The sequence below is a fragment of the Ctenopharyngodon idella genome, chromosome 15 (assembly GCF_019924925.1).
Source record: "Ctenopharyngodon idella isolate HZGC_01 chromosome 15, HZGC01, whole genome shotgun sequence".
Classification (NCBI taxonomy): domain Eukaryota; kingdom Metazoa; phylum Chordata; class Actinopteri; order Cypriniformes; family Xenocyprididae; genus Ctenopharyngodon; species Ctenopharyngodon idella.
In genome coordinates, this window is record NC_067234.1 from 37884622 (window position 1) to 37911005 (window position 26384).

General features: G+C 36.9%; 3 protein-coding genes across 5 annotated transcripts in view; 1 reads left to right on the forward strand and 2 right to left on the reverse strand.

Moving 5' to 3' along the window:
- The window catches only part of LOC127495189 (gastrula zinc finger protein XlCGF7.1-like), a 288096-nt gene that overhangs the window by 102837 nt on the left and 158875 nt on the right, over window positions 1-26384 (reverse strand). The window lies entirely within an intron of this gene.
- Window positions 16-5905, forward strand: aasdhppt (aminoadipate-semialdehyde dehydrogenase-phosphopantetheinyl transferase). Of its 3 annotated transcripts, none has more exons than XM_051861893.1 (7): window positions 16-129; window positions 257-402; window positions 1548-1776; window positions 2559-2680; window positions 4567-4725; window positions 5554-5622; window positions 5697-5905. In XM_051861893.1, the coding sequence occupies exons 2-7, from the start codon at window positions 259-261 to the stop codon at window positions 5859-5861; spliced, it is 888 nt and encodes a 295-aa protein (XP_051717853.1). In that variant the 5' UTR covers window positions 16-129; window positions 257-258; the 3' UTR covers window positions 5862-5905. The 3 variants fall into 3 exon arrangements, with proteins under 3 accessions (XP_051717853.1, XP_051717855.1, XP_051717852.1); XM_051861895.1 differs by having other exon boundaries at window positions 36-97; XM_051861892.1 differs by having other exon boundaries at window positions 50-402.
- gucy1a2 (guanylate cyclase 1, soluble, alpha 2) overlaps window positions 16265-26384 on the reverse strand; it is a 35268-nt gene continuing 25148 nt past the window's right edge. The window contains exons 7-9 of the mRNA XM_051861802.1: window positions 24120-24263; window positions 20434-20588; window positions 16265-17719 (exon numbers count right to left, since the gene is read on the reverse strand). Coding sequence (XP_051717762.1) covers window positions 17509-17719; window positions 20434-20588; window positions 24120-24263 — 510 coding nt within the window. The 3' untranslated portion in view covers window positions 16265-17508. The remainder of the gene's footprint in view (window positions 17720-20433; window positions 20589-24119; window positions 24264-26384) is intronic.

Consider the following 26384-nt stretch of genomic DNA (forward strand, 5'->3'; position numbering starts at 1 on the left):
CTGTTCAGCCCAGCTCACAGTATATTCTTCCGGATTCCTGTGCGTGTGGTACGGGAGTACAAACAGATACTGCCGTACTACAGAAACAGACACAGTCGTAAATATTGCAAAAAGATAATATAATAATATGTAATAATAACGACTACATATTATTAATATTAAAACGCACTTTTACAATTTATTTACAGCTATCAATTATGTGTCTTTCTACTACTTAGTACTATAGGACATTAACAGTAGTTGTTGTGGGTGTCAGGAATGGACGGGGTCCGGTGGGCGTTCCGCTGCGGTTCGTGGGTACCGACCCGTTCCGAGTGGACTCTGGCGGCCCGGTGCATCCAGCCGGAGGAGAAAGAACGAATCGGGCAGTTCATGTTCGCCAAAGATGCTAAATCTGCCATGGTGGGTACAACTGACAGACTTTTACAATTAACATCAATGCTATATTAATAAATGTTAAAATAATAATAATAAATGTTATGATAATAAATAATAATTATAATAATATAATCATTTTGCCCTTCATTTAATGTTAATATTACTTTTCATTTGCACTGTTTTGCGTTATTTACATTGCACAGTTTCCCATTGATGATACAAAAGTACAGTTTTTGTCAAATAAGCTCACTGAAATTGAGATAGAGAGATAGATAGAGAGAGTGATAGATAGATGTCATATACTAGTGCTGTCAAATCGATTAATCTTATCTAACAAAAGTTTGTAAATATGTCGGCGTACATTATATACACACATATACATATATATATATATATTACAGTCAAACCAAGATTTATTCAGACACCTTGAACATTTCATTCATTAATACAGTTTATTCACTATAGTTTAAAAAAATGGTAATAAAATATGACAAGATCTCAGAGTTAAACTGTGTCAGAAAAAAATAATCTTAATTATGTCAGATAACACTTAAGCAAAACATGGTCAGGTCAAAGTGTCTGAATAATTTTTGGTTCCAAATTTTTATAAATTTTACTGCTAGTCCACTGTATGGAGAATTTTTGGGTATAATATTTCACAGTTTACTTTATTTTGCTATCCTCACTTACATAAATGAACTATAGTGTCCTGTACCCACTAGTAAAAATATATTAAAATTGTCTAAATAAATTTTGGTTTGATTGTGTGTGTGTGTGTGTATATATATATGTATATATGTATATATATATATATATATATGCACGCAGACATATTTATAAACTTTTGTTAGATTAATCGCGATTAATCGATTTGACAGCACTAGCATATACATATGCATGCATACATTTTATACATACTTGTACACTGACACATGTAAATTTACATGCTATGGTGCTATTTACCTATGCCTGGTTTTTGATATTTGTTGTTGTTATGATTATACTGTTTTTTTGTAGTTTGATGTATTTTCTTTCTTTTTACTGAATATTACTGAATATTTACTGAATATGTTATATCATACAGAATAAACTAAACAACTGAAACTTTTATGAAAACTAACTTTTGCATCGATTTTAATTTTTTTTGTGTGTGTGTGTTTTTTCACCAGGCTGGACGTCTACTGATCAGAAAGCTGGTTTGTGAGAAGATGGGTTTTGCATGGGACGGGTTTCGACTGGAAAGAACAGCGCGGGGGAAACCGTACCTGCCACGGCCCTCGTCCGGCCCCAGCATCACTCACTGGAACTTCAACCTGTCCCATCAGGGAGATTACGCTGTGCTGGCAGCAGAACCGGGACGCCAGGTGGGAGTAGACGTGATGAAGACCAGCAGACCCGGTAAATTCTGATCACGTACAACACAGCTTTTCTGTATGAAGTGACAGCAAATCACATCTTATCAGAATCTGCTTTCAATAAAAAAAAAGCAATATACAGCCGACAACTATTCATTTCACGATAATGACCAGCTGACTCAACATTATCCTTTACTAACTCACCTGAACATTTAGAATCCAAGAGGCACTGCAGTTCCATCAGTGGCCACCAGGTGTCGCTCTATACCTGTGCTCTGAGGAGAGCAGACTGGGAGAGTAGGAAGTTGGTAAAGGTTTTTTTGGCTCTACTGTAACATGTAAATCTGCATTAGCTCATAGGAATCTTGTTTCTATGCAGAACATGATTATTAAATTACAGACTCTTGTTAAAGAAAAAGTTTTACCTACAGCGCAAGATTCTTAAATGACTGATTTGTCTCAGACTTTTGAAATAATACAAATGGTTTATGTAGTGTATGATATACTATAACTCCCTCCACATTTTCTGAACTATATTGCAAAAACAGCTCATTTATGACATCACGACTATGAGCTCATTAGCATATGACTGCACATTTGCATATCAACACCTATTCAGTATTAAGCAGCTACGCCAGTAGGTTCAATCATAAAAGAGGTCAATTATATTTTAAAGGAAGCAAAAACTGTCTGTTTAAATGTAAAGGTCAGAGAAAGTGATAGTGAAAAATGATTTTTGGTGCAGAAATCTTCACTAACGTAGACTTCCCAGGTGAAAAGGTGACGATTTTAGGTGTTTTACATGTATGTTTATGTGCATATCAGGCAGTAGCTCTGTGCAGGAGTTTTTCCGCATCATGAATCGTCAGTTCACGGATCTGGAGTGGACGAACATCCGGACGGCCGGCTCGGACTGGGACCAACTGGACATGTTTTATAGGCACTGGGTAACTATAGCAACTGCTGCTTCCTGCACCATCATCATCATCACCTCCAGGCAACGAGACCGCACACACGCTCTCTCACACACATCTCTTTAAGCATATCGCAGCAAGAGAGAAATTGTCCTGGATGAAACTGTTCCAATTCTGATCCCTGTTTCCATGGCAATGTGATCTCATCACTTCAGCATGACTCAGTTGTGCCAGTCTGTGGTCATTTGAGGACTCTCATAAACACACACACTCATGTACTGGTATCAAGAAGATGTGCTGTAGGTGAGAATGTGGTCAGTCACTGTTACTAGCGCTCACAAGCTTACCTAGCGATCCAATTGTAACCCTGCAAGAAAGCTTTATGCATTTATAAACTTGTAGTTAAAATAAGAACATAATTTCCCTTTCTTATGAATCATTTTACCTCTGAGGACGTCCACAGAATATTTTACAGTACTTAAATGATTTCTAACATTTTGGTTTCTAACAATTTTAGAATAAAAATATTTTAGAAATAAATGTATCCCCTAAACTCCACGGACCCAGATACGGGTCCAAAACTATGTCGTAATCTACTTTATAATGTTTACACATCCTTTTAAAAAGGCTTCCCTACATAGTATTACCCCAAATATGAAATCACTTGAAAGCTTAGAATCTAAACTTATTAAATACTTTACAGTATCTATAGTAATTGCGATTACAGAAAAAAAGTGCAATTAATTAACTATTTAACTAATATATATATATATATATATATATATATAATAAAAAGGGTGTTACATTATTACATTAATAGTAATTTTTAGATTTTTTATATTATATGTGTTTTTTACACATTTTATTTTATTTATTTTTGTTTTTGTATTTTATATATATATATATATATATATATATATATATATATATATACATAATGTGTCATTATCAATCGGTATAACCAAAATTGACACTTTTGGTTATACCGAATGACAATATTTTCAAACAATGCTAACAGGCTGATATCTAGCTAGCTAGCAGAAAGACAATCAAACATTTTATATTTAGTACAAGTTTTTAAGATATTACAACATTTTCCATGTTTTATAGCGGTTGTACCGAATGACCTGATGTTTCGGGACATGCGTATGAGCAAGTGAAAACATGAATTTTTCAAATAGTTAAGAGAGAGTTAGTTACTTTGCTTCATGACCATGTGGTCCTTTGCAGGAGTCTGAATGATGTCACATCCTGTCACATGATATTGACAGCATGACTTGATCCAAAATGGTCCCTTTATATTGGTTACTCCAAATGACATTTATGAAATTAATTTTTCCGGATATTCTTTCACGTAACAAAGCAACGACTTCTACACATAATTTTAATACCATTTTGCACTATGTTGATATATGATGTTATAAAATCATGCCAGAATAAAAATATATATATAGATTTATTACATTTTAAGATATTTTAATCACAAATGAAATGGCTGTATTGTCCTTTGGATGGTTAAACCAAATGACCTTTTGACACTTCAAAATCTTTAAAATACCTTTATATGTAGCAAAATATAATTAAAACCTTTTGGATTCAATAAAAGAGATCTAGTTGTACTACCTCACATACTTTGGATGTCATATATTTGTTTTTTATTATTATTAAGGCCTTTGGACAAAACAAAATTATTTGTCATGTCATTGACCCATATAAAGGATGTTACATTACTACATTAATTAATAGTAACTTTTATTTTTTATCTTATATGTATATTTGTAGGTTGTACAATGTTTTCCCTTACATACTACATACTGGTTTTGCATACTATAAATACCGTAAAGTATTTTAAGTATTCTATTCTGAACATATACTGATGTCTAATTACCTCTGATTGGTCCGTTTCTGTGTCCGTCAAGACGTTGAAGGAGAGCTTCATCAAAGCGATTGGCACAGGGCTGGGCTTCGACCTGCAGAGGGTGGAGTTTCACATCTCGCCCAATCAGATGCGAGAGGGGCAAGTGTACCACCAGACACGAATGCACCTGGATGATGAAGAAGAGGACTGGATATTTGAGGTGTGTGTTCACAATATATAAGCATTACTAACTAGTCATTTCATTTAAAGCAATTTACAGGTTCAGTCCATGAGACACATTATTATGTGCACACTGAAGTTTTGGGAGTGAAACTCTGATCTTGTGTGTGTGTTTCTCATGGTCTCTGTGTGGAGCCCTGCAGTGCTGGTTCATCTCTCTGTGGTTGTCAGAGCGTGTGAACGTGACACAGATCATAGGCGCCTTCTCGCTTCTTAGATAGAGCTCACGTACTTCATTTCTCTGGGCTTTTCATCCTCTATACTGTATATTTATGCACTACAGATCAAAAGTTTGGAATAATTAAGTTTTTTTTATGTTTTTGAAAGAAGTCTCTTCTGCTCACCAGGGCTGCATTTATTTAATCAGAAATATTGTGAAATATTTTTGCAATTATAAATAACTGCTTTCTAATTGAATATATTGTAAAATATAATTTACTCCTGTGATCAAAGCTGAATTTTCAGCATCATTACTCCAGTCTTCAGTGTCACATGATCCTTCAGAAATCATTCTAATATGATGATTTTCTGCTCAAGAAACATTTCTGATTATTATCAATGTTGAAAACAGTTCATATTTGTGTGGAAAATGTGACATTTTATTTTTTCAGGATTTTTTGATGAATAGAAAGTTCAAAAGAACAGCATGAAATACTGAAATAGAAATCTTTAACATGTCTTTACTGTCCCTTTTGATCAATTTAATGCAATCTTGCCGAATAAAAGTATTAATTTAAAAAGCAAAAAACAAATTCTTCATTGCTGAAATGAGGTATTTACTCAAAATGGACTTTTTCGTGTTTTTCAGGAGAGCTTATTGGACAAAGATCATCACGTCGCTGTGGCGCTGGGAAAACCAGATATCAGCATGTCTAAAGTGAGTTTAAAGAAGATATTACACAATTTTAGGGGTCAACACAGTTCATGACATCATGCTTCTTTGTTTTATAGGGGGATGGTGGAACTTTTTGTGAAGCCCCGCCCCTTTTGTTCACACTATTGAGTTTCAGTGATCTGGTGTCTAGAGCCACGCCCCTAACAGAGGAAGACTCCGCCTACTGGGAGAGATTTCAGAGCAAAAAGGAAGCACCTTCAAGGCAAAGTGAACAGCAGTGACCCATGACAAATGCAAATTTATGTAAATAAAGTACATGTTTATATATTTTTTGTTCTTTTGCGGTCATTCCTGTTCTTTAAGATCTTTTGAAGACACTTCAACTTTATTACTAATAGCGACTTATGACATTTGTTTTCATATTTTAACCACCTTTTCCTGCGGTTTTCCCTCCAAAATTATGTCATTTCCTGGAGAATGATGTCATCCAAGGAACTGGCTTTAGTCCAGTATATGACGTATAACGTGAAAGTGCACTGCATAGTAGGAATGACCCGTTTATGTAAGAGATGAGTTTATTTTCCCAACCTACACCTCTCAAAGTCTCTCTCTCTCTCTTTCTCGTCCCCTCCATCTGCCACCGTCTATTTTTATCCGCAGACATTCAGCAGGCCATTAGGACTGTGTGTTCGGAGGGTCCTGCTTTTAACAAATCGCGGCTGTTCGGGCGCAGGTATGCATTTCCGCTCCTGTTTTTGCTCGTGTGCTGTTAACTGCAGGACTGCGTTTCATTTGAGCCTGTAAAGCTCCGCCCCTTGCGGTGATTGACAGGAGCTGCAGCCACTCAGATCATGAGCTACTGGGCCTGTCGAAACTCATACAGTAGAGTTTAAAACAGCAAAGTCAATTACAGCAAAGCAGAACAGTCAAGGATGAACTAATGGAAAACGCAAATGGGATCCGATTTAGATTAAACTCTGTATGCAGGTGCAATTACATTTTTTCCAAAGTAGGAAAGATAGAGAGACTGTTTCAGATTGATGTGCATTTCAAATGAAAATTTGAATATAAACGAGTTTCTATAATGCCATTTAAGGTAATGCCCTAAAATAAGATTTTGATGCCATCTGTTTAATAGTAAAATACAGCGTAATACAGTCCAATACAATGCTGAAACATGCATATGTGTGTTTGTGTGCGCTGGGCTTCTTTATTCTCCTGAAATCTAGAGCTTCAGCCAAACGCTTCCTAAATCACACGCTCATAAAACGGGAGAGCGAGCGAGAGCTGCATTAAAGAGAACAGCTCTCCTCCTCTGAGTATTTCTGTTAAAGATTTATCAAAGAGTCTTGAGTAAAATAGCATTGAATGAGTGAGATGCATTACTGTGTGTGTCTGTTTTCTGTCTGTCTGATGGAAAGTATTTCCAAAGGTTAAAGGTTAAAACAACAGTATCACTGTCCCATGAGAACGGAATTCTAAAGCGGGTTTGTTCTCTTCAGAAGGTCACAAGACAAAGAGCAACTACAGTCTGTGATTTATGTGCTTGCCTAATGGTGAACGTGTTCTGAACAAATGCTGGATTTTTGTTTGGTTTCTGTCGTTGTGGACTCAGGTGCTCTGCCATGACTTCACACACACACACACACATACACACACACACGCTTAACTGGGTCACTGTCCAAACTCTTCTCCCGGATGACTTCTGCCCATCCGCCAGCTTCCTGATTTACTGTGTTAATCACTATCACTGTGATTTTCTCCTACAGTCGTGATGGAGGCCCTGCGGGAGCCAAAATGGAGTTCAGACTTACAGTGGCCACAGATGCCTTGCAGAAACACACAACCCTGTGAAACTGAAGCACAGTTACAGCACAGATGGTTCAGAAAGAAGAGGGAATACCATCGCATTAGATAGATAGAGCGATAGATAGACAGATAGAATGACAGATAGATAGATACAACGGCAGATAGATAGATAGAACAACAGACAGACATAGATAGAGAGATACAGATAGATAGATAGACACAGACAGACAGAGATAGAATGGCAGATAGACAGACAGATAGATAGATAGATAGATAGATAGATAGATAGATAGATAGATAGATAGAACGGCAGATAGAACAACAGACAGATGGATAGATAGACAGACACAGATAGATAGATATAGATAGATAGAATAACAGACACACAGATAGACAGATAGAACAACAGATAGATAGATAGATAGATAGATAGACAGAAAGAGACAGAACAACAGATAGACAGAAAGATAGATAGATAGAACAACAGACAGATGGATTGATAGACAGACACAGATAGATAGATAGATAGATAGATAGATAGATAGATAGATAGATAGATAGATAGACAGAACAACAGACACACAGACAGATAAATAGAAAGGCAGAACGACAGATAGACAGACAGACAGACAGAAAGATAAGATAGATAGATAGATAGATAGATAGATAGATAGATAGAACAACAGACAGATGGATTGATAGACAGACACAGATAGATATAGATAGATAGAACAACAGACACACAGACAGATAGAACAACAGATAGATAGATAGATAGATAGATAGATAGATAGATAGACAGACAGTAAGAGACAGAACGACAGATAGACAGACAGATAGACAGAGACAGACAGAAAGATAGACAGACAGACAGACAGACAGACAGATAGATAGATAGATAGATAGATAGATAGATAGATAGATAGATAGATAGATAGACAGAACAACAGACACACAGATAGATAGATAGACAGACACACAGACAGATAAATAGATAGATAGACAGACAGAAAGGCAGAACGACAGATAGACAGACAGAAAGATAGATAGATAGATAGATAGATAGATAGATAGATAGATAGATAGATAGATAGAATCACAGGGTACCTCACGATACGATACACAATACATGGCTCGCGATACCGATAATATCATGATACAGCAATCAAAATAATATAAAAATACAGCAATTAATTATTCTGCGATAATTAATATATTGCTAGACAATCCTATAATGATACGATATCTGTCTAACTATGAAAACAAAATGCCCGTGAAAAGGTAAAGTGCATGTTTGCAGACTTTGGACTTAAACGTGGCTGGGGCATCTATTATTTTACTCCCACTGCTGTCCGCCATCCCGTTAAAAAACTCCTGGGCTAGTTAACTTATGTTCACGTTTCCCTCGTTCACGTGTTGAGCGCCACCTCGAGGAGCCTGGGAGGAGGGAAATCTATTTAAAACGCCTTATTTTATTAATTAAAATATCTACATTTGGGGCCAGCATATCGATTCTCTTATCGCATGGAGAAGGACAATGATATATTGCCCTATCGATATTCTGTCCCACTCCTAATAGATAGACAGACAGACAGATAGATAAGCTTGTAAAGCTGAATTCCTTAGCATAAAATATTGTGTTTCAGCAATCTGGTGTGTGTGAGCTGATTTTCTCACCCATCCTCCTCTATGACACACTCTCTCCCCCGTTACCATGGTAACCATCCCAGCACAGCCAACTTTGCCATGGCAACAAGAACACGTGTGATACAGGCAGTCATCTGAGTTAATCTAATCAACATCACTGTCTGAGCAGAGAGAGAGAGAGAGAGAGAGCGGAGCGGCCGCTATCAGGACATTAGCATCTGGATTATGATGTTTCTGCATGTTTCTGAAACATCCCATCAGAGACGGATCGCAGTGAGGACAGACACACCGCAACAGTGATACATGAGCCACGTCCCAATTCACACACTTCTGCTCCAGCTGTTTAGGGCTAAACAGTGCAGGTCATGTGAGATGAAGCAGTCCGTTTTAGCATCAAAAAATTCATTATTAATTCACTTTTAGCTAACCATTTCCACCGTCTCAAATGTGTTGCATCTATTCTATTCTCAGATTTGAAAATGTGGCAGCTTTGATCTCACGTCCTTTGCTACAATTTTACAATTGAAATAAAGTGCAATTTAAATGGTATTTTCAATGTTTCGGTTTTCCCTCTATCGTCACATGATGGGGGTCAGAAAGGATTTCCCAGAGTTTAGTGGGAGACCCAATGAGAGACAACATGGTGCAATGTGACCAATAAAAGAGCTTATAAAATATTTCAGTGACATCACAATAACGCAAGACTGGTGATGACAGCATTATATGCAAAGACTCTGACTCATCATTATGTGTGTGTGTGTGTGTGAACACTAAAAATAACATCCCAGACTGGATCTGTCTCTTGGTGCTGGTTATTTTTGTGTGTGTGTGTTTTACCTGTTTGTGAACAGGATCCCTGTTGCCATAGTGACAATCGAGACTTTTTGAAGTGTCACAATGAAACCAGTGTGTCGCCTCTCTGCAGAGTAAATCCCACAACATCACAATGTGCAGCGTAACCGTAGCGATGAAGAATGCCACCATGGTAACAAAGAATATTGTAGGCTAAAGTAGATCGTCCCACATTCACATACTTGAAGAATGAAAACGTTTCTGGCCAAAAAAGGCAGAGAAAGAATAAAATAAAATTTTGGATTTAAGTTGTTAGAGAGCCCGACTCCCATGCCAGTGGACCCGGGTTCGAGTCCCGCTTAGAGCGGGTGGTTCGAACAGGAGAGGTTATACATATATATATGGTACTTGCGAGATTTTAAATGCTCAACACTATCAATGTGCATCACCATTCAAAATTTGGGGTCAGTTTAAGATATTTTTTGAAAGAAATTAATATTTTATTCACTAATGATGCATTAAATTGATCAAAAGTGAAAGTAAAGACATTTACAATACAAAACATTTTGATTTTAAATAAATCTGCTTTAAACTTTCTATTCATCAAAGAATCCTAAAAATATATATCATGTTTCCACAGAAATATGAAGCAGCACGACTGTTTTCAACATTGGTAATAATCAGAAATGTTTCTTGAGCAGCATATCATCATATCAGAATGATTTCTGAAGGATCATGTGACACTGAAGACTGGAGTAATTATGCTGAAAATTCAGCTATGCATCATGTTAAGTTTTTACTGTTTTACAGTTTTTACTGTATTTCTTGATCAAATAAATGCAGCCTTGGAAAAATATGAAGTCGAAGCTAAGTTCATTGCAGAAGAAGTGTGTAAAACAGGTAATGATGTGTGTTTACATGTATCAGTGTGTCCTAATATTACCTCGGCATTAAAAGGATAATCACTTCAATAGAGCTACTGCAGTGTTTTCCCTCAAGTACAATGTATGTGTTTCTCAAAGGATCGTGCGCAGAGCGACAGCAGCACATTGTCTCTTAATAAAAGGACTCCCAAAGAGCAAAGAAGATAATTAATGATTAAGTAATAATGGCATGAGCAGGTCTAATGTCCATAGACCTTATTCAGAGCAGCACCATTACAGGTACGAAAGCGAGGCTGTGAGGGAAAGACTTGCCGTGTTTTCAGTGGCTTCCGCTGTATAAAAGCTCCCTGATTACTTATTTTCCCAAAGCTCATGTTATCTGTGTTTTTATGTCTACTGAAACTTATTAGAAAGATATTTTGCAGTGTTTCGTCAGCAAAACAATTCAAAAATGCATTAAATAACAGTCCCCCACCTCACAGCCTCGCCATTTCCATTAAAAATCAAAGATGGCGCTGATGAATAAGGTCTACTGCACTGCAAAAAAAGCCATTTAGCTTCTCGAGTAAATGTATCTTGATTTAAGAATTTTTAGATATTTGTACTGGAAAACAAGACAAAATACTGAGTAAGAAAATCTCTTTGTTTTTTAGCGTGAAATGAAATGAAAGTGGATGTGTTTTGATAAACGAGTTTTGCTGTATATTTCCTCTTTGGGCGGCTGTTTTGCGTCATACAGAATTTTTTTTGGTTGCAAATCACCCCCGGTTTTCCTTTAAGACGGTTCCTTCACACAGACAGAAAAAGGTCAGTGGTTTTTGGCGTTCAGTACAGTAGACGGTGCAACGCTTTGTTACAGGTCACTGTCGCACTATCACCTTTTCCTGAGGCGTTCGGATTTTCATCACAAACACACACACAAACGCTCTCAGAAGACGTGGACACTCTAGCGTCTCCCTCGCCTTTTAGCAGTCAGTAATAGAAAAAGAAATGGAGAGAGAGAAAAAGAGGTGTCGTAAATGTATGTTCTGTAAGAGCCAGTGTCTTGAGGACGCAGCTGAGAGAGCTTATGTGTGCGCGAGAGCGTCTAGGGGAAGATGTCTCATTTTTGACAGGAAGCCGTTAATCCAGTAGCCTAATTCATTTTATTTTCTCAGCCATAATCCTGAGGGAGATAAACCGCCACGTTCAACACGTGTGGAGAGATGTCTCTGATCTTTCTCAGGGATGAAAATAGTTCAGTCAGAATTAGGAGCATCGAGCATGTGAACGTTTGTTAGTGTATTCTGACACTCGATCTGACCGAAGAGTTTTATTGCTTCAGCTGGAAAAAAATATATATATATTTGTCTTTCAGCTCATTCCCAGGAGTTTCAGGAGAGAAGCAACATGGGAAAATGTGACAGAGCAGGATTTGTATATGTAGAGATTTAGTATTTGTACAGTCAAGTATTATTAGTAAACCATATTAAAAAGTAAACAACCGGCAGCTGTGGCTACCAGAACTTTACCATAAAATACATAAAAGAAGGTGCACACAGTGTCGTTGGGAATGTCAATTTACGGTTTTCCACTGTAAATTATAAAATGATTTGTTGTTTTTCACTTCCAACACCAGTATTTTACTGTAAAATTGCATTTATGTTCCAATAGATCTATTACAGTTTTCACCGCATAGAGTACCGTTAACAAATTAACAGGTTTTTACCATAGCATTTTTAGTCTTTTAACATTAATTATGATCATTTTTACACTCATGCTCAACCTAAGAGTTAGTGGTAGCCTAAGTATTAAACTTTGGTGCATAACGTGCACCACCTAGTGATGAACTAGAACACCCTGACCCTAGCAACCGCATAACAATGTGCTAAAAAACACTCAGACCAACATCATGCACTTTTACACCGACAAACACCACTTGCAATCTCTTAAGAAAATATAAAGCTTTCAGCGTTTAATAAAAGTTTTGTGTGACCGCTGACAGAAGCAGTCACTTGGTGTTGTTTCTCCTAAATATAAATTTCAGTATGACGCAAACAAGACATACAACGTTCCTCGTTTAATCACCAGCTCAAACACGCACATGGCCGCTCATCTGCCATGTCTGTAATTATGCGCCTTAATTCGATTGGCTGAATGTGATGATGTCAGAATGAATGAATAATGAGCTGATTACTGTAGTAATGTTATTATGGGATGTTTCAGGAAGAGGAATATGACATAATTACTTTATTCTATCGCAGAACATGCTACACTGTTCTAGAACATGGCAGAACATTCTGTGCGTCTCTGAAACTAAAGTACCAGTGTCACCTCACACTCGCATTTACTTATATTGTTTTCCAATAAAGTTAATGAAACATACTGCTTTACACCTAAAATGAAACTTTCTGAATGATAAGAATACATATGCATTCTGGCAAATATAATAATGTAATATTTCAACACTTAAAGTAATCAAAAAGTCAAGTATAATTTAATTTTTTCAACTAATGCAATTATAATTTATTCATTAAAATTATAATAATTGTATACATATATATTTAGCTGGGGAAATGTTCCGCTACTTTGTTCTGGAAGTATGGATATGTTACAAACTCATCAGTGTTTCAGAAGCTGCTAGAAAGGCAAGTCTCAACAAGCATCCATCAACATCATAAACTTCCTTTCACTGGCTTTCTTATTAGAAAGTAAGTGATGCATCAAACCATGACCCTGATACAAACTACAGCACCATTATTGGCACCAAACAGAATAGCAAAAATGATTGTCTTCAAACAGGTTTCCTCAAATACTCTTATCATGTTTCAGAAGTCCCCCGCAATCAGGGCTGTTGGGCAGAAAATTCATATCTCCATATTTCAATTTTTTTTCTTCATAAATCAATGGCTACTATTGGTCACCCTATTATGTCTGTCTGTGGGTTTTGCAAGTATTTAACCAATGAAAGTTATTAAAAACTCCACTGGCTCCTCAAACTGTCAGTCAAACCTCACAACTCCGCCCCACCTCAATCTTGATTGAAGTGCTGCACAAATTTCTTTTGCCTATGTCATAATATGAGGTAAATGTCCACAATCCATTTTTCACCATCCAATCAATTCCTGATCAGTAAAATCATATCCAGTGCTACATTTTTATCTTTGAATATCCAGTTCATCATGCTGGTTTTCTTCCATCTTCTAATGTAAACTGCACACACATACATGCTTTCTTATCTCCTGTTCAATTTCAAGCAGTGTTAACTGTCAAAATGGGCGTGGCCACTCAATCTTAACCACGATTGGGCGTTTCCTGGGTGCATGTGGCCTGTATGGAGCAGTATTTTACAGGACACGCCCATTTCTCACCTCTTGGCCTCTAGTCAACACAATCTCAGTCAGTTATTCACTGGCATTCGCATGACAATTTAGATCATCGCTGTCTTGTTCATTAAGATTTTGCATATGCAAACATAAATCTCTCTGTCCATCTGTAACTCACACCCAGCTCATCTGGCTAATGTGACTGTCCAAAACCGGCTGCATGCAAATGAAGCCACTAATCAACACAAACGAGAGACATTTGTTCCTGTCAGCCAGTAGATCACTGGATGCAAACGAAAATAATCAGATTTAGGCAGGTGGAGCTGGGGAGGTGGAGGGGCTCAGAGGAACTCTGATAGCACTCAGGACTAGCCTACAGCAAACAATGAACCAGACTATTTAAACGTTGAGCGAGCAATCTCATTGGCTGCTGGATCAGCAGAGGCCAATCATCTTGTGCCATGCAGTAATGATGTGATTGTGCTTGCAGATAGAATGTAAAGGACGTATCAGCCTGTGCCCTCTAGATTTTCATGACTGAACTAGATATATAATACATCCATATGTGTTAATATGCAATATATATTATTTTTTGTACTCTAAACACATATATTTAGTGTCTGTTATGTTTATTATGGAAATTAATTGCTGATTTGGCTTGTGTCTTAAAGGGTTCACCCAAAAATGAAAATTCTGTCATTAATTACTCACCCTCATGTCGTTCCACACCCGTAAGACCTTTGTTCATCTTCAGAACACAAATGAAGATATTTTTGATAAAATCCGATCGCTCAGTGAGGCCTGCATTGCCAGCAAGATAATTAACACTTTCAAATGCCCAGAAAGCTACTAAAGACGTATTTAAAACAGTTCATGTGACTACAGTGGTTCAACCTTAATGTTATGAAGCGACAAGAATACTTTTCGTGCGCCAAAAAAAACAAAATAATGATTTTATTCAACAATATCTAGTGATGGGCGATTTCAAAACACTGCTTCATGAAGCTTCGAAGCTTTACAAATCAGTGGTTCGGAGTGTGTATCAAACTGCCAAAGTCACGCCCCCCAGTGGTGAACCATTGAAATTTCGAATCACTTATGACATAACGAAGCCTCGTTTACTGAAATCACGTGACTCTGGCAGTTTGATTCACGCTCCGAACCACTGATTTGAAACAAAAGATTCGTAAAGCTTCGAAGCTTCATGAAGCAGTGTTTTGAGATCACCCATCACTAGATATTGTTGAATAAAGTCATTATTATGTTTTTTTGGCACACAAAAAGTATTCTCATCGCTTCATAACATTAAGGTTGAACCACTGTAGTCACATGAACGTTTTAAATATGTCTTTAGTAGCTTTCTGGGCATTTGAAAGTGTTAATTATCTTGCTGGCAATGCAGGCCTCACTGAGCCATCAAATTTTATCAAAAATATCTTAATTTGTGTTCCGAAGATAAACGAAGGTCTTACAGGTGTGGAACGACATGAGGGTGAGTAATAAATGACAGAATTTTCATTTTTGGGTAAACTAACCTTTTAACTGTTGGCCTATCAGTGGTTTATAATTGTAATCTATGTAACTCATAATCATGATAATATCCCTGTAACAGTCACATATCTTTTGATGCTTTATACTCATATAGTAACCTTTTCTGGGATGAATTTAGCTGAATAAAAATGCACAAGACTGGACCCTGAACAACTTTTCACTTCAAGTGGTGTGTGACATACTGATGGTTGAATTTCTCTGTGCACATCCTGTAAACAAATGCACTTCAACTCTGAAAGTACTGACACACAATCACACACATGACCTTGTGCTTTTACTTTTCTTAAAGGAGCAATTCACCCCCAAAACATTCTGTCATCATTTACTCACCCTCATTTCATTCCGAACTCGTATGACTTTCCTTCTTCTGTGGAAAACAAAAGGAGATATTTAGCCGAATGGTCACACTGCTCTTTACCATACAATACTATTACAATTTAATGGGAACCAGGGGCAGTCAAGCTCCAAAAAGAGCAAAGCAGCACCATAAAGTATCATAATTTGTGTGCTATATAGTCTTCTGATACCGTGACATTTAATTTTTTCAGGGTTCTTTGATGAAAAAAGGTCAAAAGAACAGCATATACTGAATATTGTACTGCTTTTGTACTGAATAAAGAAAGTCATACAGGTCTTTTTAACAGAAAAACAGCCATTTAAAGAGAGCACTAACACAGCAGTCTGACACCATAAAACTTAAATTAATCGATTTTATTGGCATCCTGATAAAAATGACTGACACGTCTGGATGTGATCTTGAATTAATCAAATGTGACCGAAATGAATGATGACATTACCACATCCTGTGACCTCAAACTGTATTCTCTCACACACACACACACACACACACACACACACACACACGACCTGTTTCACACATCTGCTATCTGCACCATGTGAGTTCTCTCAGCGTTTGTCGCATAAAAGTGATTCCTGATTTACAGTTTTGCATTTAATATCAGTCATGAAGTGTTAAAATAGTGATTTAGAATGGATTATTGAGAACTATTATAAACTTTTGCATAAAATTTGCATGACAATCACATTTACATACAAATAATACTTAATCTACATGATACACAAAGTGCATCTATAAACTGCTTAAATCATCTGGATTCAATCTGAATTTACTGAACAGTATTTGTGACCCTTTCACTGCATGTATCCTGCATCAATGAAGCTTCAAAAAAGCCTATATTGCAAAATAATAACGCTGATTAAATAAGTTAACAGTGCACATTCACGCAGCTATGTTTCTGCTACATAGATCTGCGACTTATTTCAGAAGCTAAAATAAAAACATGCCGCAGATGTGAGATGTCTGAAACGGCCAAACTGAGCACATTCACACACATACAAAATGCACACAAACAGGAGGGCAAACACACACACATACACACAATCTAACAGCGGTTAATGGTAGGACACGCACACAAACACAAGGGATCTAACAATGGTTAATAGAGGATACACACACACAAAGGATTTAACAGCGGTTAATGGCGGCAAATGTGTAGAGATAAATGCGTGTTTGTGGAGTGTGTGTGTGTGAGTGTGAGTGTGTGTGTGTTTGGGAGGTAAAGGCACCAAGTTATCCATGTGAAACCTGCAATGCTGCAAGAAATGTATGTGTGTTTACATGAGTTTGTCTGTAGTATTGGCATGTGTACACCATGTATGTCTTTGTTTGGCTATGCCGTTGAGCAGAAGGCTTTATTTTAAATATATATCTATATATATTTGTTTTTATTGTATTTTCAGAACACAATTATCCATGGCTCCTTTAAAGGGCGGGGCCAGGGCAGGGCCATTCTCTCCACCCCCTCCGCGTGAGTTCACGCCTCTGGGGACGACGCTCCGGTCGAGAGGCGGGGCAGCGAGTTGCCACAGGCAACACTAGTCTACAGGACGTGATGTCATAGCGAATGGGCGGGGCCGTCTCAGAGGCTAGTCTCCCGTAGAAACATGGTCCCAATGTTATAGGACACTTTCCGGATGGGGGCGGAGCGAGTGCTGGTGAGAGAGGCGTGGCTCTGGCATTTCCCCGCCTCCAGGAAATAGCAGATTCCCGGGATCTCTTTGGGGAAGTTGTCAGGAAGCTCCTGCCTGGAGCGAGGGATGAAGGTGAACGAGCGGTCGTCACGCAGGAGTCTGAGAAATGAGGGGAAAACCAAATGGAAAGATATTTAATATACATGAGCTAAATCTGACAAAAACTCATCTGTAAAAACAAAATCTAAAGTATATAGCGTTGGTTTGTTTTAATTGTAAAAAGGCAAAAAGTTTTCTGTTAAGGTTAGAGTGGAGTAAGAATATTTTCTCAAAACACCTCCTGAGATTTTTAGTTAATATTTCAATCATTTAACAGCACGTTCACATGTAATATAATAATAATAATAATAATAATAATAGGGCTGTCACACGTGTTAACGCTTGCGATTAATTAAAAATCCTTAATGCGTTCAAATATTTTCACTCAAATAAATTACTGAAGCATGTGAAATTGCGTCATTAAACTTAATTTATGTCACACAGTTAGATGATCTTGGGAGTCGGGTGTTTATTAACACACTGACGCTGGTAGGTGGAAATTTCTATTCTAATCCTTTAATAAGCCGCTTTCGCTTCTCTGTTTGCGATCAGATCATTTTAAGCCACTAAACTCCGGGAAAGTTTTCAGCCCAATGATCCAGTAAGCAAATTAATTCAAACAATCGGTCCAAAACAGCGCTAATGCAAAGAAAACCAGGCAATTACATCATCAGAGATGACAGAGAGAATACAGACTCATGTTGCGTTTTCAGTGAATTATTCATTCCAGTGTGTGTTTTGCTTTAAAACACGAGCTCTGTCATATTCTGTGACTGTTTCTGAAGAGCGTGATATACAAAATTGGTTTCTTGTCTGGATAAAACAAACCAGCGTCTCGCTAGTAAAGTTTTGATGGATGAGGATTGCAATCAAGGTAAAGACGATTGCGGTGATGTACAGGAGTCGTACAGTAAGCATGCGTGAGTCCGTTATATTGATGCGCAAACAAACCGTGCATGTGTGCTCTCGACGCACTGATCGCACATTGTATTTATGCACAGACACTTTTCAGTACATTCACATTGTTTCCACACACATTCAGGATAATGTTTGTATCTGTCATGTGTATGTTGCTGTGTTTAGTAATTCTGAATGGATCCATGTACTGTAGTAGGTATATATGCAGTCAGGTTGAGGTGGTTGTTTTTTTTTTTGTTTAAAAATTTTAAAATGGGCGGGTGTTTTGACTTGTGTAAAATGTAAACAGGCTCTTTGTTGTTGCACTGTACATATACTGTACACTTTGAATTCTGAAAAGTTTTTTTCTGTCATTTTTTTTATTCATGTGTGCTTTGGTGTGTAAATTTCTGAATTATAAAGACACCTTATATCATTGGTGTCTGTTTGGAGTACCCTTTTTTGGAAAGACACCTTAATTTACCTTAAAAAAAAAACAGCTTGCAGAAAATACAGTTTTGTGAGAATCACCCTTCAAATGATGACAAAATGAAAACGTTACACAAGATAAATTGTGTATGCTTAATTACAAAATAAGTGTGTGATTAATTGCACAAAAAATGTGTGATTAATCGTGATTAAAAATTTTAATCTATTGACAGCTCTAAATAATGATAATAATAATAATAATAATAATAATGTTTTGTATTACTATTGTTGTTTAACTATGAAAAATGAGGACATTACTATTTTTATAATACAATTGTACTTGAAAATAAAAAATGAATAGTTTTGTTGTTAAATTATTTTGTTTTATGCTACAAGTTACAGTACTAATATCTCTCAAATTCTTCACTTTCTTCATACACTACAGGTGTATAGGGTACAGATTTAACTAATAGATATCAGGGGTTAATCACTGTACATTAAGACAACTGTTTTGTAGTACAAGTTTTCTGAAATGCTATGTTTAAATATGCAAATGAGGTATTATCTAATTAAACATGCACTAATTTGCATACATTTCCCGAACAGAAACCTAAACATTGAATAAATCCAGGTTTAAAATTCTTGTTTCATTTTGTTGACTTATTAGTTAAAGTTTTTTTACGGATGGGATTTTGGATATTTGGATTTTTATAAATATAATATATAAAATATAAAAAAATTCCACCGTGTTTTTAGGAATAAAATGGAATAAAATGTCATATAAATCAGGCGACTGTTATATGAACAAAGCCCTCTGTGGATATAGATAGGAATAAAACTGTAAAGTTTCCTGCAAGTGTTGCTGAAGTGGAGATTTCTGAAAAAAAAGTCTTTAAAGATATGAATTGTCTACAGATGCAAATAGTTTGCACTAGTCTGAAAAGAGACTCAAAATGTAAAAACTGACCAAGAAAACAATAGTTTTGCCTGTAGTGTTTTGCCTTAATTTGACATTTTTAGGATTTAATTATTCGCTTTTTATCAACTCACATTACCTTGATTTTTAGTTGTATATAGAAAGTGTCACCATTTAGATATGCTAATATGTGCTGTATGTGTGTTTTATATGCATATAAGTGTGTGCATGTGTGGGTGTATATCTGTGCTTGATGTCGAGTGTGTGCAAGCGTGCACGTGTTCGTCTATGCATGATTATTCATGTGGAGTATTTGTGGATGTCTACAAACAGGTGCTCATTGGTGCATATTGAAACACGTGTGTGTGTGAGCAGATCCTCAGAGCTGCACTTGACTGCAGAGTATCGTCCTTGATGATCTCGACAGAAGCAGGTTGCCATAGAAACAGGTGTGACTGTCTCCACTGCAGCAGAGTTGCACATCAGCTGAGTCTGTGTGAATGTGTGTGTGTGTGTGTGTGTGTGTTCTCACTGGTATGTGGTGGGGCTGACGTTGATGCAGCGCGGGTGACTGCCCGATTCAAACTTGCTGGCCAGCGTGACGTTGTTTCCAAACAGACAGTAGCGCGGCATCTTCACACCGACGACACCAGCCAGCACTGAGCCTGAGTGGATGCCGATCCTCAGCTACAGAGACGGAGAGAGAGGGTAAAATCAAGGCAAGTTTATTTATGAAGTGCTTTATGCAATACAGATCGCTTCAAAGCAGCTTTAGAGTTTATGTTGCAAAATTCTTCAGTTAAAGGGATAGTTCACCCAAAAATGAAAATTATCCCATGATTTACTCAACCTCAACCCATCTTAGAAGGCCTTTATTAACCCCCTGGAGTCGTATGAATTACTTTTATGATGGATGGAGGTGCTTTTTTGGACTTCAAAATCTCAGGTTCCATTCACTCCCATTATAAAGCTTGGAAGAGCCAGGATATTTTTTAATACATCTCTGATTGTGTTTGGAGGATGAGCAAATTACAGGATAATTTTCATTTTTGGGTGAACTATCCTTTAAGAATAAACTACACTGAAAAAAAATTGGTGTAGGATTAATTTTTTCATTTAGAAATTGCTGTTCTTCTACTTACAATTCCTATCTGAATTAATGGACAGTATGGATGCTACTCTAGAGATTTGATGATGAGGGTTGGGGAATTGTTAAATGTGATTTAAACTGTAAAAATCAATTAAAAATACTTTGAAAGAGAAATTGCATGTGCGGTAAATTGAATCGGTAAACACTATTGTATTGTGTACATGCGACGTATAGTTTTATTGTAAATACAGACGCTGCATCTATTGTGTCCACTATATTTTCTCTGACACATGCCCAACTTGGAAACTCAGAGAAAGTTGAAAGTTTCCCACTTGTATTTACGACATTGTGGTGCACACAAATGTTCATTGAATGAAACTACAAACACCAGAGTTATCATATAACCATCCTAACCACAAGCTCTACTCTTTAGCACAATGGTGACCACAAAATCTTCAACAACACCAACATAACTGAACCGGTCTTTTCTTTTACTCAAAAATTCATCAATATCACATAACCTCAACATTTACTCTCCCAATTCTGTCCTATGCAAAGCATGCTGGGAACTATAAATCCACTCATGCACGATTGCGTATAAATTGAGAACCACATTTTTTAGTTTCAAATAGAGATCACGATTCTCCCACAATTCTGAACAGACAGCTAAACAAAATAATTTAAAATAATATGTAATTTATTAGAGGTTCTAATAAAAATGTTAATTGCTGCAGTCTATTTAAAAGTATTTAATTCAATTGAATGAATTCAATCGGGTTGAATGAATGATTCAATGACTCACTCATAAATACTTCACTTGTTTTATTACTGGATGAATCAGCATTTTTGAACAAATCTCTTGAGTGATTGATTCAATGACAGATACAGATCACTTGTCTCCACCTACTGGTGTAACGATGTAATTGATACAATCCTTATTTAAAGCACCATGTTACTTTAAAAAGGTTATTTACTCTATTTTGATCGCTACCGTAGACATCAGTGTTTACATCCGAACTATAAACTTTTATCTCAGTACTTCTGTGATAATATTAATTATTGTAAGATAGGAATAACGATACTGTGTGGTTGAACAACTGCTGTCTCTGGATCAGCGGCAGCGCAAACACAAGGTTTGAATGTTCCACTGTGATTTTGTCAAAGGTTTAACAGACACAGGCAAATCGTTGTCATTTAGGAATAAGATTGCATAGGTGTTTGAATTGAAATCGCGATACTTTAATGACTAATCATGCTCTACCATGTAGTTTCAGTTAATGCAACACTCACAAATGAGTGCATAGTTAAGTGAACTGAACACAATGAAATTGAGTTATGATAAAATGTTCAACAATTGTGTTGCTTCAGCTCATTTTAATTAGGCAAATTAATCAGAACACACTTATCTGGAAATTAAACAATAATTTCCAGTGTAACAATGCACAAAATAACACAAATATTGAGTAAAAAGTCAATTATTTATCTATTTATAGCAATATTTTTCAGTAAAACAAAGAGAAATGCTGATAATAACTGTATTTCATTCAGTACCAAAAAGTATTTTTAAAAATAATTTCAATGCAAATAAAAATAACAAAATATTTCAACCAATGTTTCTGCATTCATGTATTGATTGTGCATATTTTAGTATATTAGCGACATATGCAAAGGGCGAACTCCTTACATGCATTCTTTCATTCGTCACAATGCATTCTGGGATTGCATTTTCCATTATCCTTATTTTGGCTAAAATAACATCTCTTATAAGGCAGCATCATTTCACAGCATCTCTTTTGTAACAGCCTATGATGCCTTAAAATGCTATCTAGGTTTTGTAACAGAGCTGATATGTGTTTGTGTGTGTGCTCGAGATAGCATTGCCATAGCAACTCTAGGAAAGAGCCAATACTGTCAAGAGTGCAAGACACACACACACACCAAGTGCTGAAAAAGAATTCACGAGGGCAGCAGCGTGTGACAGACAGCTGCCAATCAAACTCAGAACAGATCACAGCACATCTACTTATATCTGCTTAATCGCCAGGATCTAATGAATCTAATGTCAATGAAAGAGACTCAATCATGACTTCAGACACGAGAATCACACATAGACAGCTGTGAGAAGCACAAAGGTGGTGATCGTGCATTTCTAAACATCATTATCTGAGCCGAACCGAACCGCTCATAAACAGCGGTGTTATCCAAAGGGCAACTTATTACTGCCGCTCTCACAGAGAGTCCACCAATATACACACACTCACATTTAATGATGATGCATGGTCGCCCACGGCGATGACCCTGATATTGTTCATGGCCTTGCTGTCACGCTGACAGTGCTGTCAATCACGCAACAGACTAGACTACAGTAGAGTCTCTTAAGAATACTAATGCGTGCAACAGTGTTATTTCCGTGTAATCATTGATACACTGTGTTTAAATGAGCAAACACGATCATTGCTGCAGTCATTACAATATAGATGTGGCACAACATGCCCAGAGAGGCTTCTAAACACACACACACACACACAAGACACATGTGCCTCTCAGACACACCGATTCGCTCGTTGACTCCCTCTAAATGGGAGAAAACGGCAACAATGTAGCAATCAATTAGTGGCAAGCACTTGGAGTGTTCCGCCGTCTCCATGGTGACCAGATTCCACACTCTCGCTCCGTCGCCACAGTGAGTCCAGAGTCGATGGCGCTATTAAACACAAGATCCTTAACACAACCCCACACACGAGTGTCTCACCGTTAGACACACTAAACCGTGGCTCCACCCTCACGCACAATGAACAAAAGGTAACAGAAAAGCACGCTTTAGCGCACAACAAGAGCTTAACGATATGAAAAACATGAACGCATCTGATGAAACCCTATTGAGTCACTCGCAGGTTCTTGAATGCAACTCAAATCCCTCACAAATAGCACAGTAGTGCTATTTAGACAATACTGAACTGAATCAACACTTAACTGACTTCAGCTGAATAATGACACTATTGTGTTTGTATTGGTCTCATATTTGATGAAGATAATGTCATTTTTCTGTGAAGCTTCTTTGAAACAATCGCTATATAAATAAAGGCGACTTGTCTAGTATATCGTTTTAAACCTAACCACTTATTCACCTTGATTGGCTTCCCATCAGGCGTCAGCACTTCTTCGGACAGCTCTATCATCTTCAGGGCCATGAGCGCGATTGGCTTAGCATGGCTGTCAATCTTCCTGTGGAGCCCGCCCGCCACGCAGTATGCATCACCTATAGTTTCAATCTGTGGAGAGAAGAGGTGAGATTTACTGTCCACACATACGAACAGATCCTTTGCCAGAATGCCCTATTAACACCTTACACTCTAAAAAAATGCTGGGTTAAAAACAACCCAAGTTGGGTTGAAAATAGACAAACCCAGCAATTGTGTTGTTTCGACCCAGCGGTTAATCAGAATAATATATATATATAAAGCATAAAGAAGACTTCATCTTTATGCAAAATAGAACATTCTTCTTTTGATTTTGGGGTGAAATGTGAGGTTCACCCTGTCACGCTCCCACACACTCTGTTATCTCATACACTCACACACATGATCTTAGATTCAGCCTCTTGACGCACACAGGCGGCTGCTGTCAGAATATAAACGCTCTCTGATGAATAACACTTAACACAAAGCAGGTGAGGGACACATGAATATGAATATCTCTCTCCTGAGACGGACTGATGCCAGCACAGGAACCACAACAACAGGGCGAGAGCAAACGGCATTTACATACAGGCTACAGAAAAGACAAATCGTGTGTATTTGTGTGGTTCAGAGCTGACATCAGCAGTTCACACACACACACACACACACACTTTATTTGCGGTAATGGAGTGCCCCGTTTATAATGCCAATTTATTGACATACACTTGCTAAGTGCCTTTTCATTGAACACGTATCGGTGTTTTAAAGATCAGCTTGTTAAATTAAAAGCTTTTAAACCACCTGACCGCCCAGATAAGAACTTTGATATAGTGGGGTATTTATACCAGTTAAGAACATGTCACGGTCATATTTCACCCCACAAATCAAAAGAATAAATAGTATTACAATAAAAAATAAAATGCAATACATTTTTTTGGTAGGTAGAACAACAAACACTATTTTTCCCACATCATGGTACTGACAATTAGACACTTAAAATAAAGTCACAGTGCAAAAATTTCAATGCTCCTAAAATAGACTTTATGCAATATCGTATCGCTTCATGTTTTTGGGGACTAAATAAACAGCCTACTTAACTGTAAGGGTCAAAGAGAGAATGGAAAATGATCAAACTAGATGTGTAAATTTTTCATAACAAACCTTGATGTTGGCTTGAGAAAGCATGGCCTGAAAATGTTTTGAAAGTTTAAGGTCATATATAGATTTATAAAGGGTGTTCAGGGTGGTTTCTAGGAAGTTGGTTGCTATGCGGTTGCTAGGGTGTCCTGGCAGGATGCAGGATAGTTGCTAGGATTTTCTGGATGGTTGCTAGGGTGTTGTCAGGAGGTTTCAAGGGCATTATTATGAGGTAGCTAGGGCGGGTGGTTGCTATGGATAGATAGATAGATAGATAGATAGATAGATAGATAGATAGAATGATAGAACGAAAGAACAATAGAACGATAGATAGAACGATAGAACGATAGATAGATAGATAGATAGATAGATAGATAGATAGACAGACAGATAGATAGATAGAACAATAGGATGATAGATAGAACGATAGATAGAACGATAGATCGATAGATAGATAGATAGATAGATAGATAGGATGATAGATAGATAGATAGATAGATAGATAGATAGATAGATAGATAGATAGAACAATAGGATGATAGATAGAACGATAGATAGATAGGATAAAGATAGAACGATAGAATGATAGAACAATAGGATGATAGATAGATAGAATAGGATGATAGATAGATAGAACGATAGATAGAACGATAGATAGATAGATAGATAGATAGATAGATAGATAGATAGATAGAACAATAGGATGATAGAACGATAGATAGAATGATAGATAGAACGATAGAACGATAGACAGATAGATAGATAGATAGATAGATAGATAGATAGATAGATAGATAGAACAATAGGATGATAGATAGATAGATAGATAGATAGATAGATAGATAGAACAATAGGATGATAGACAGATGGATAGAACGATAGACAGATAGATAGATAGAACGATAGAACGATAGACAGATAGATAGATAGATAGATAGATAGATAGATAGATAGTTAGATAGAACAATAGGATGATAGAACGATAGATAGAACGATAGATAGAACGACAGATAGATAGATAGATAGATAGATAGATAGATAGATAGATAGATAGATAGATAGATAGATAGAACAATA

What these genes read in the sequence shown, in the direction of transcription:
- aasdhppt (XM_051861893.1), top strand. Translation starts at nt 259, where the DNA reads ATGGACGGGGTCCGGTGGGCGTTCCGCTGCGGTTCGTGGGTACCGACC. An exon ending in AAGATGCTAAATCTGCCATG is followed by an intron (nt 403 to 1,547) that starts GTGGGTACAACT and finishes TTTTTTCACCAG; the next exon opens with GCTGGACGTCTACTGATCAG. An exon ending in GATGAAGACCAGCAGACCCG is followed by an intron (nt 1,777 to 2,558) that starts GTAAATTCTGAT and finishes TGTGCATATCAG; the next exon opens with GCAGTAGCTCTGTGCAGGAG.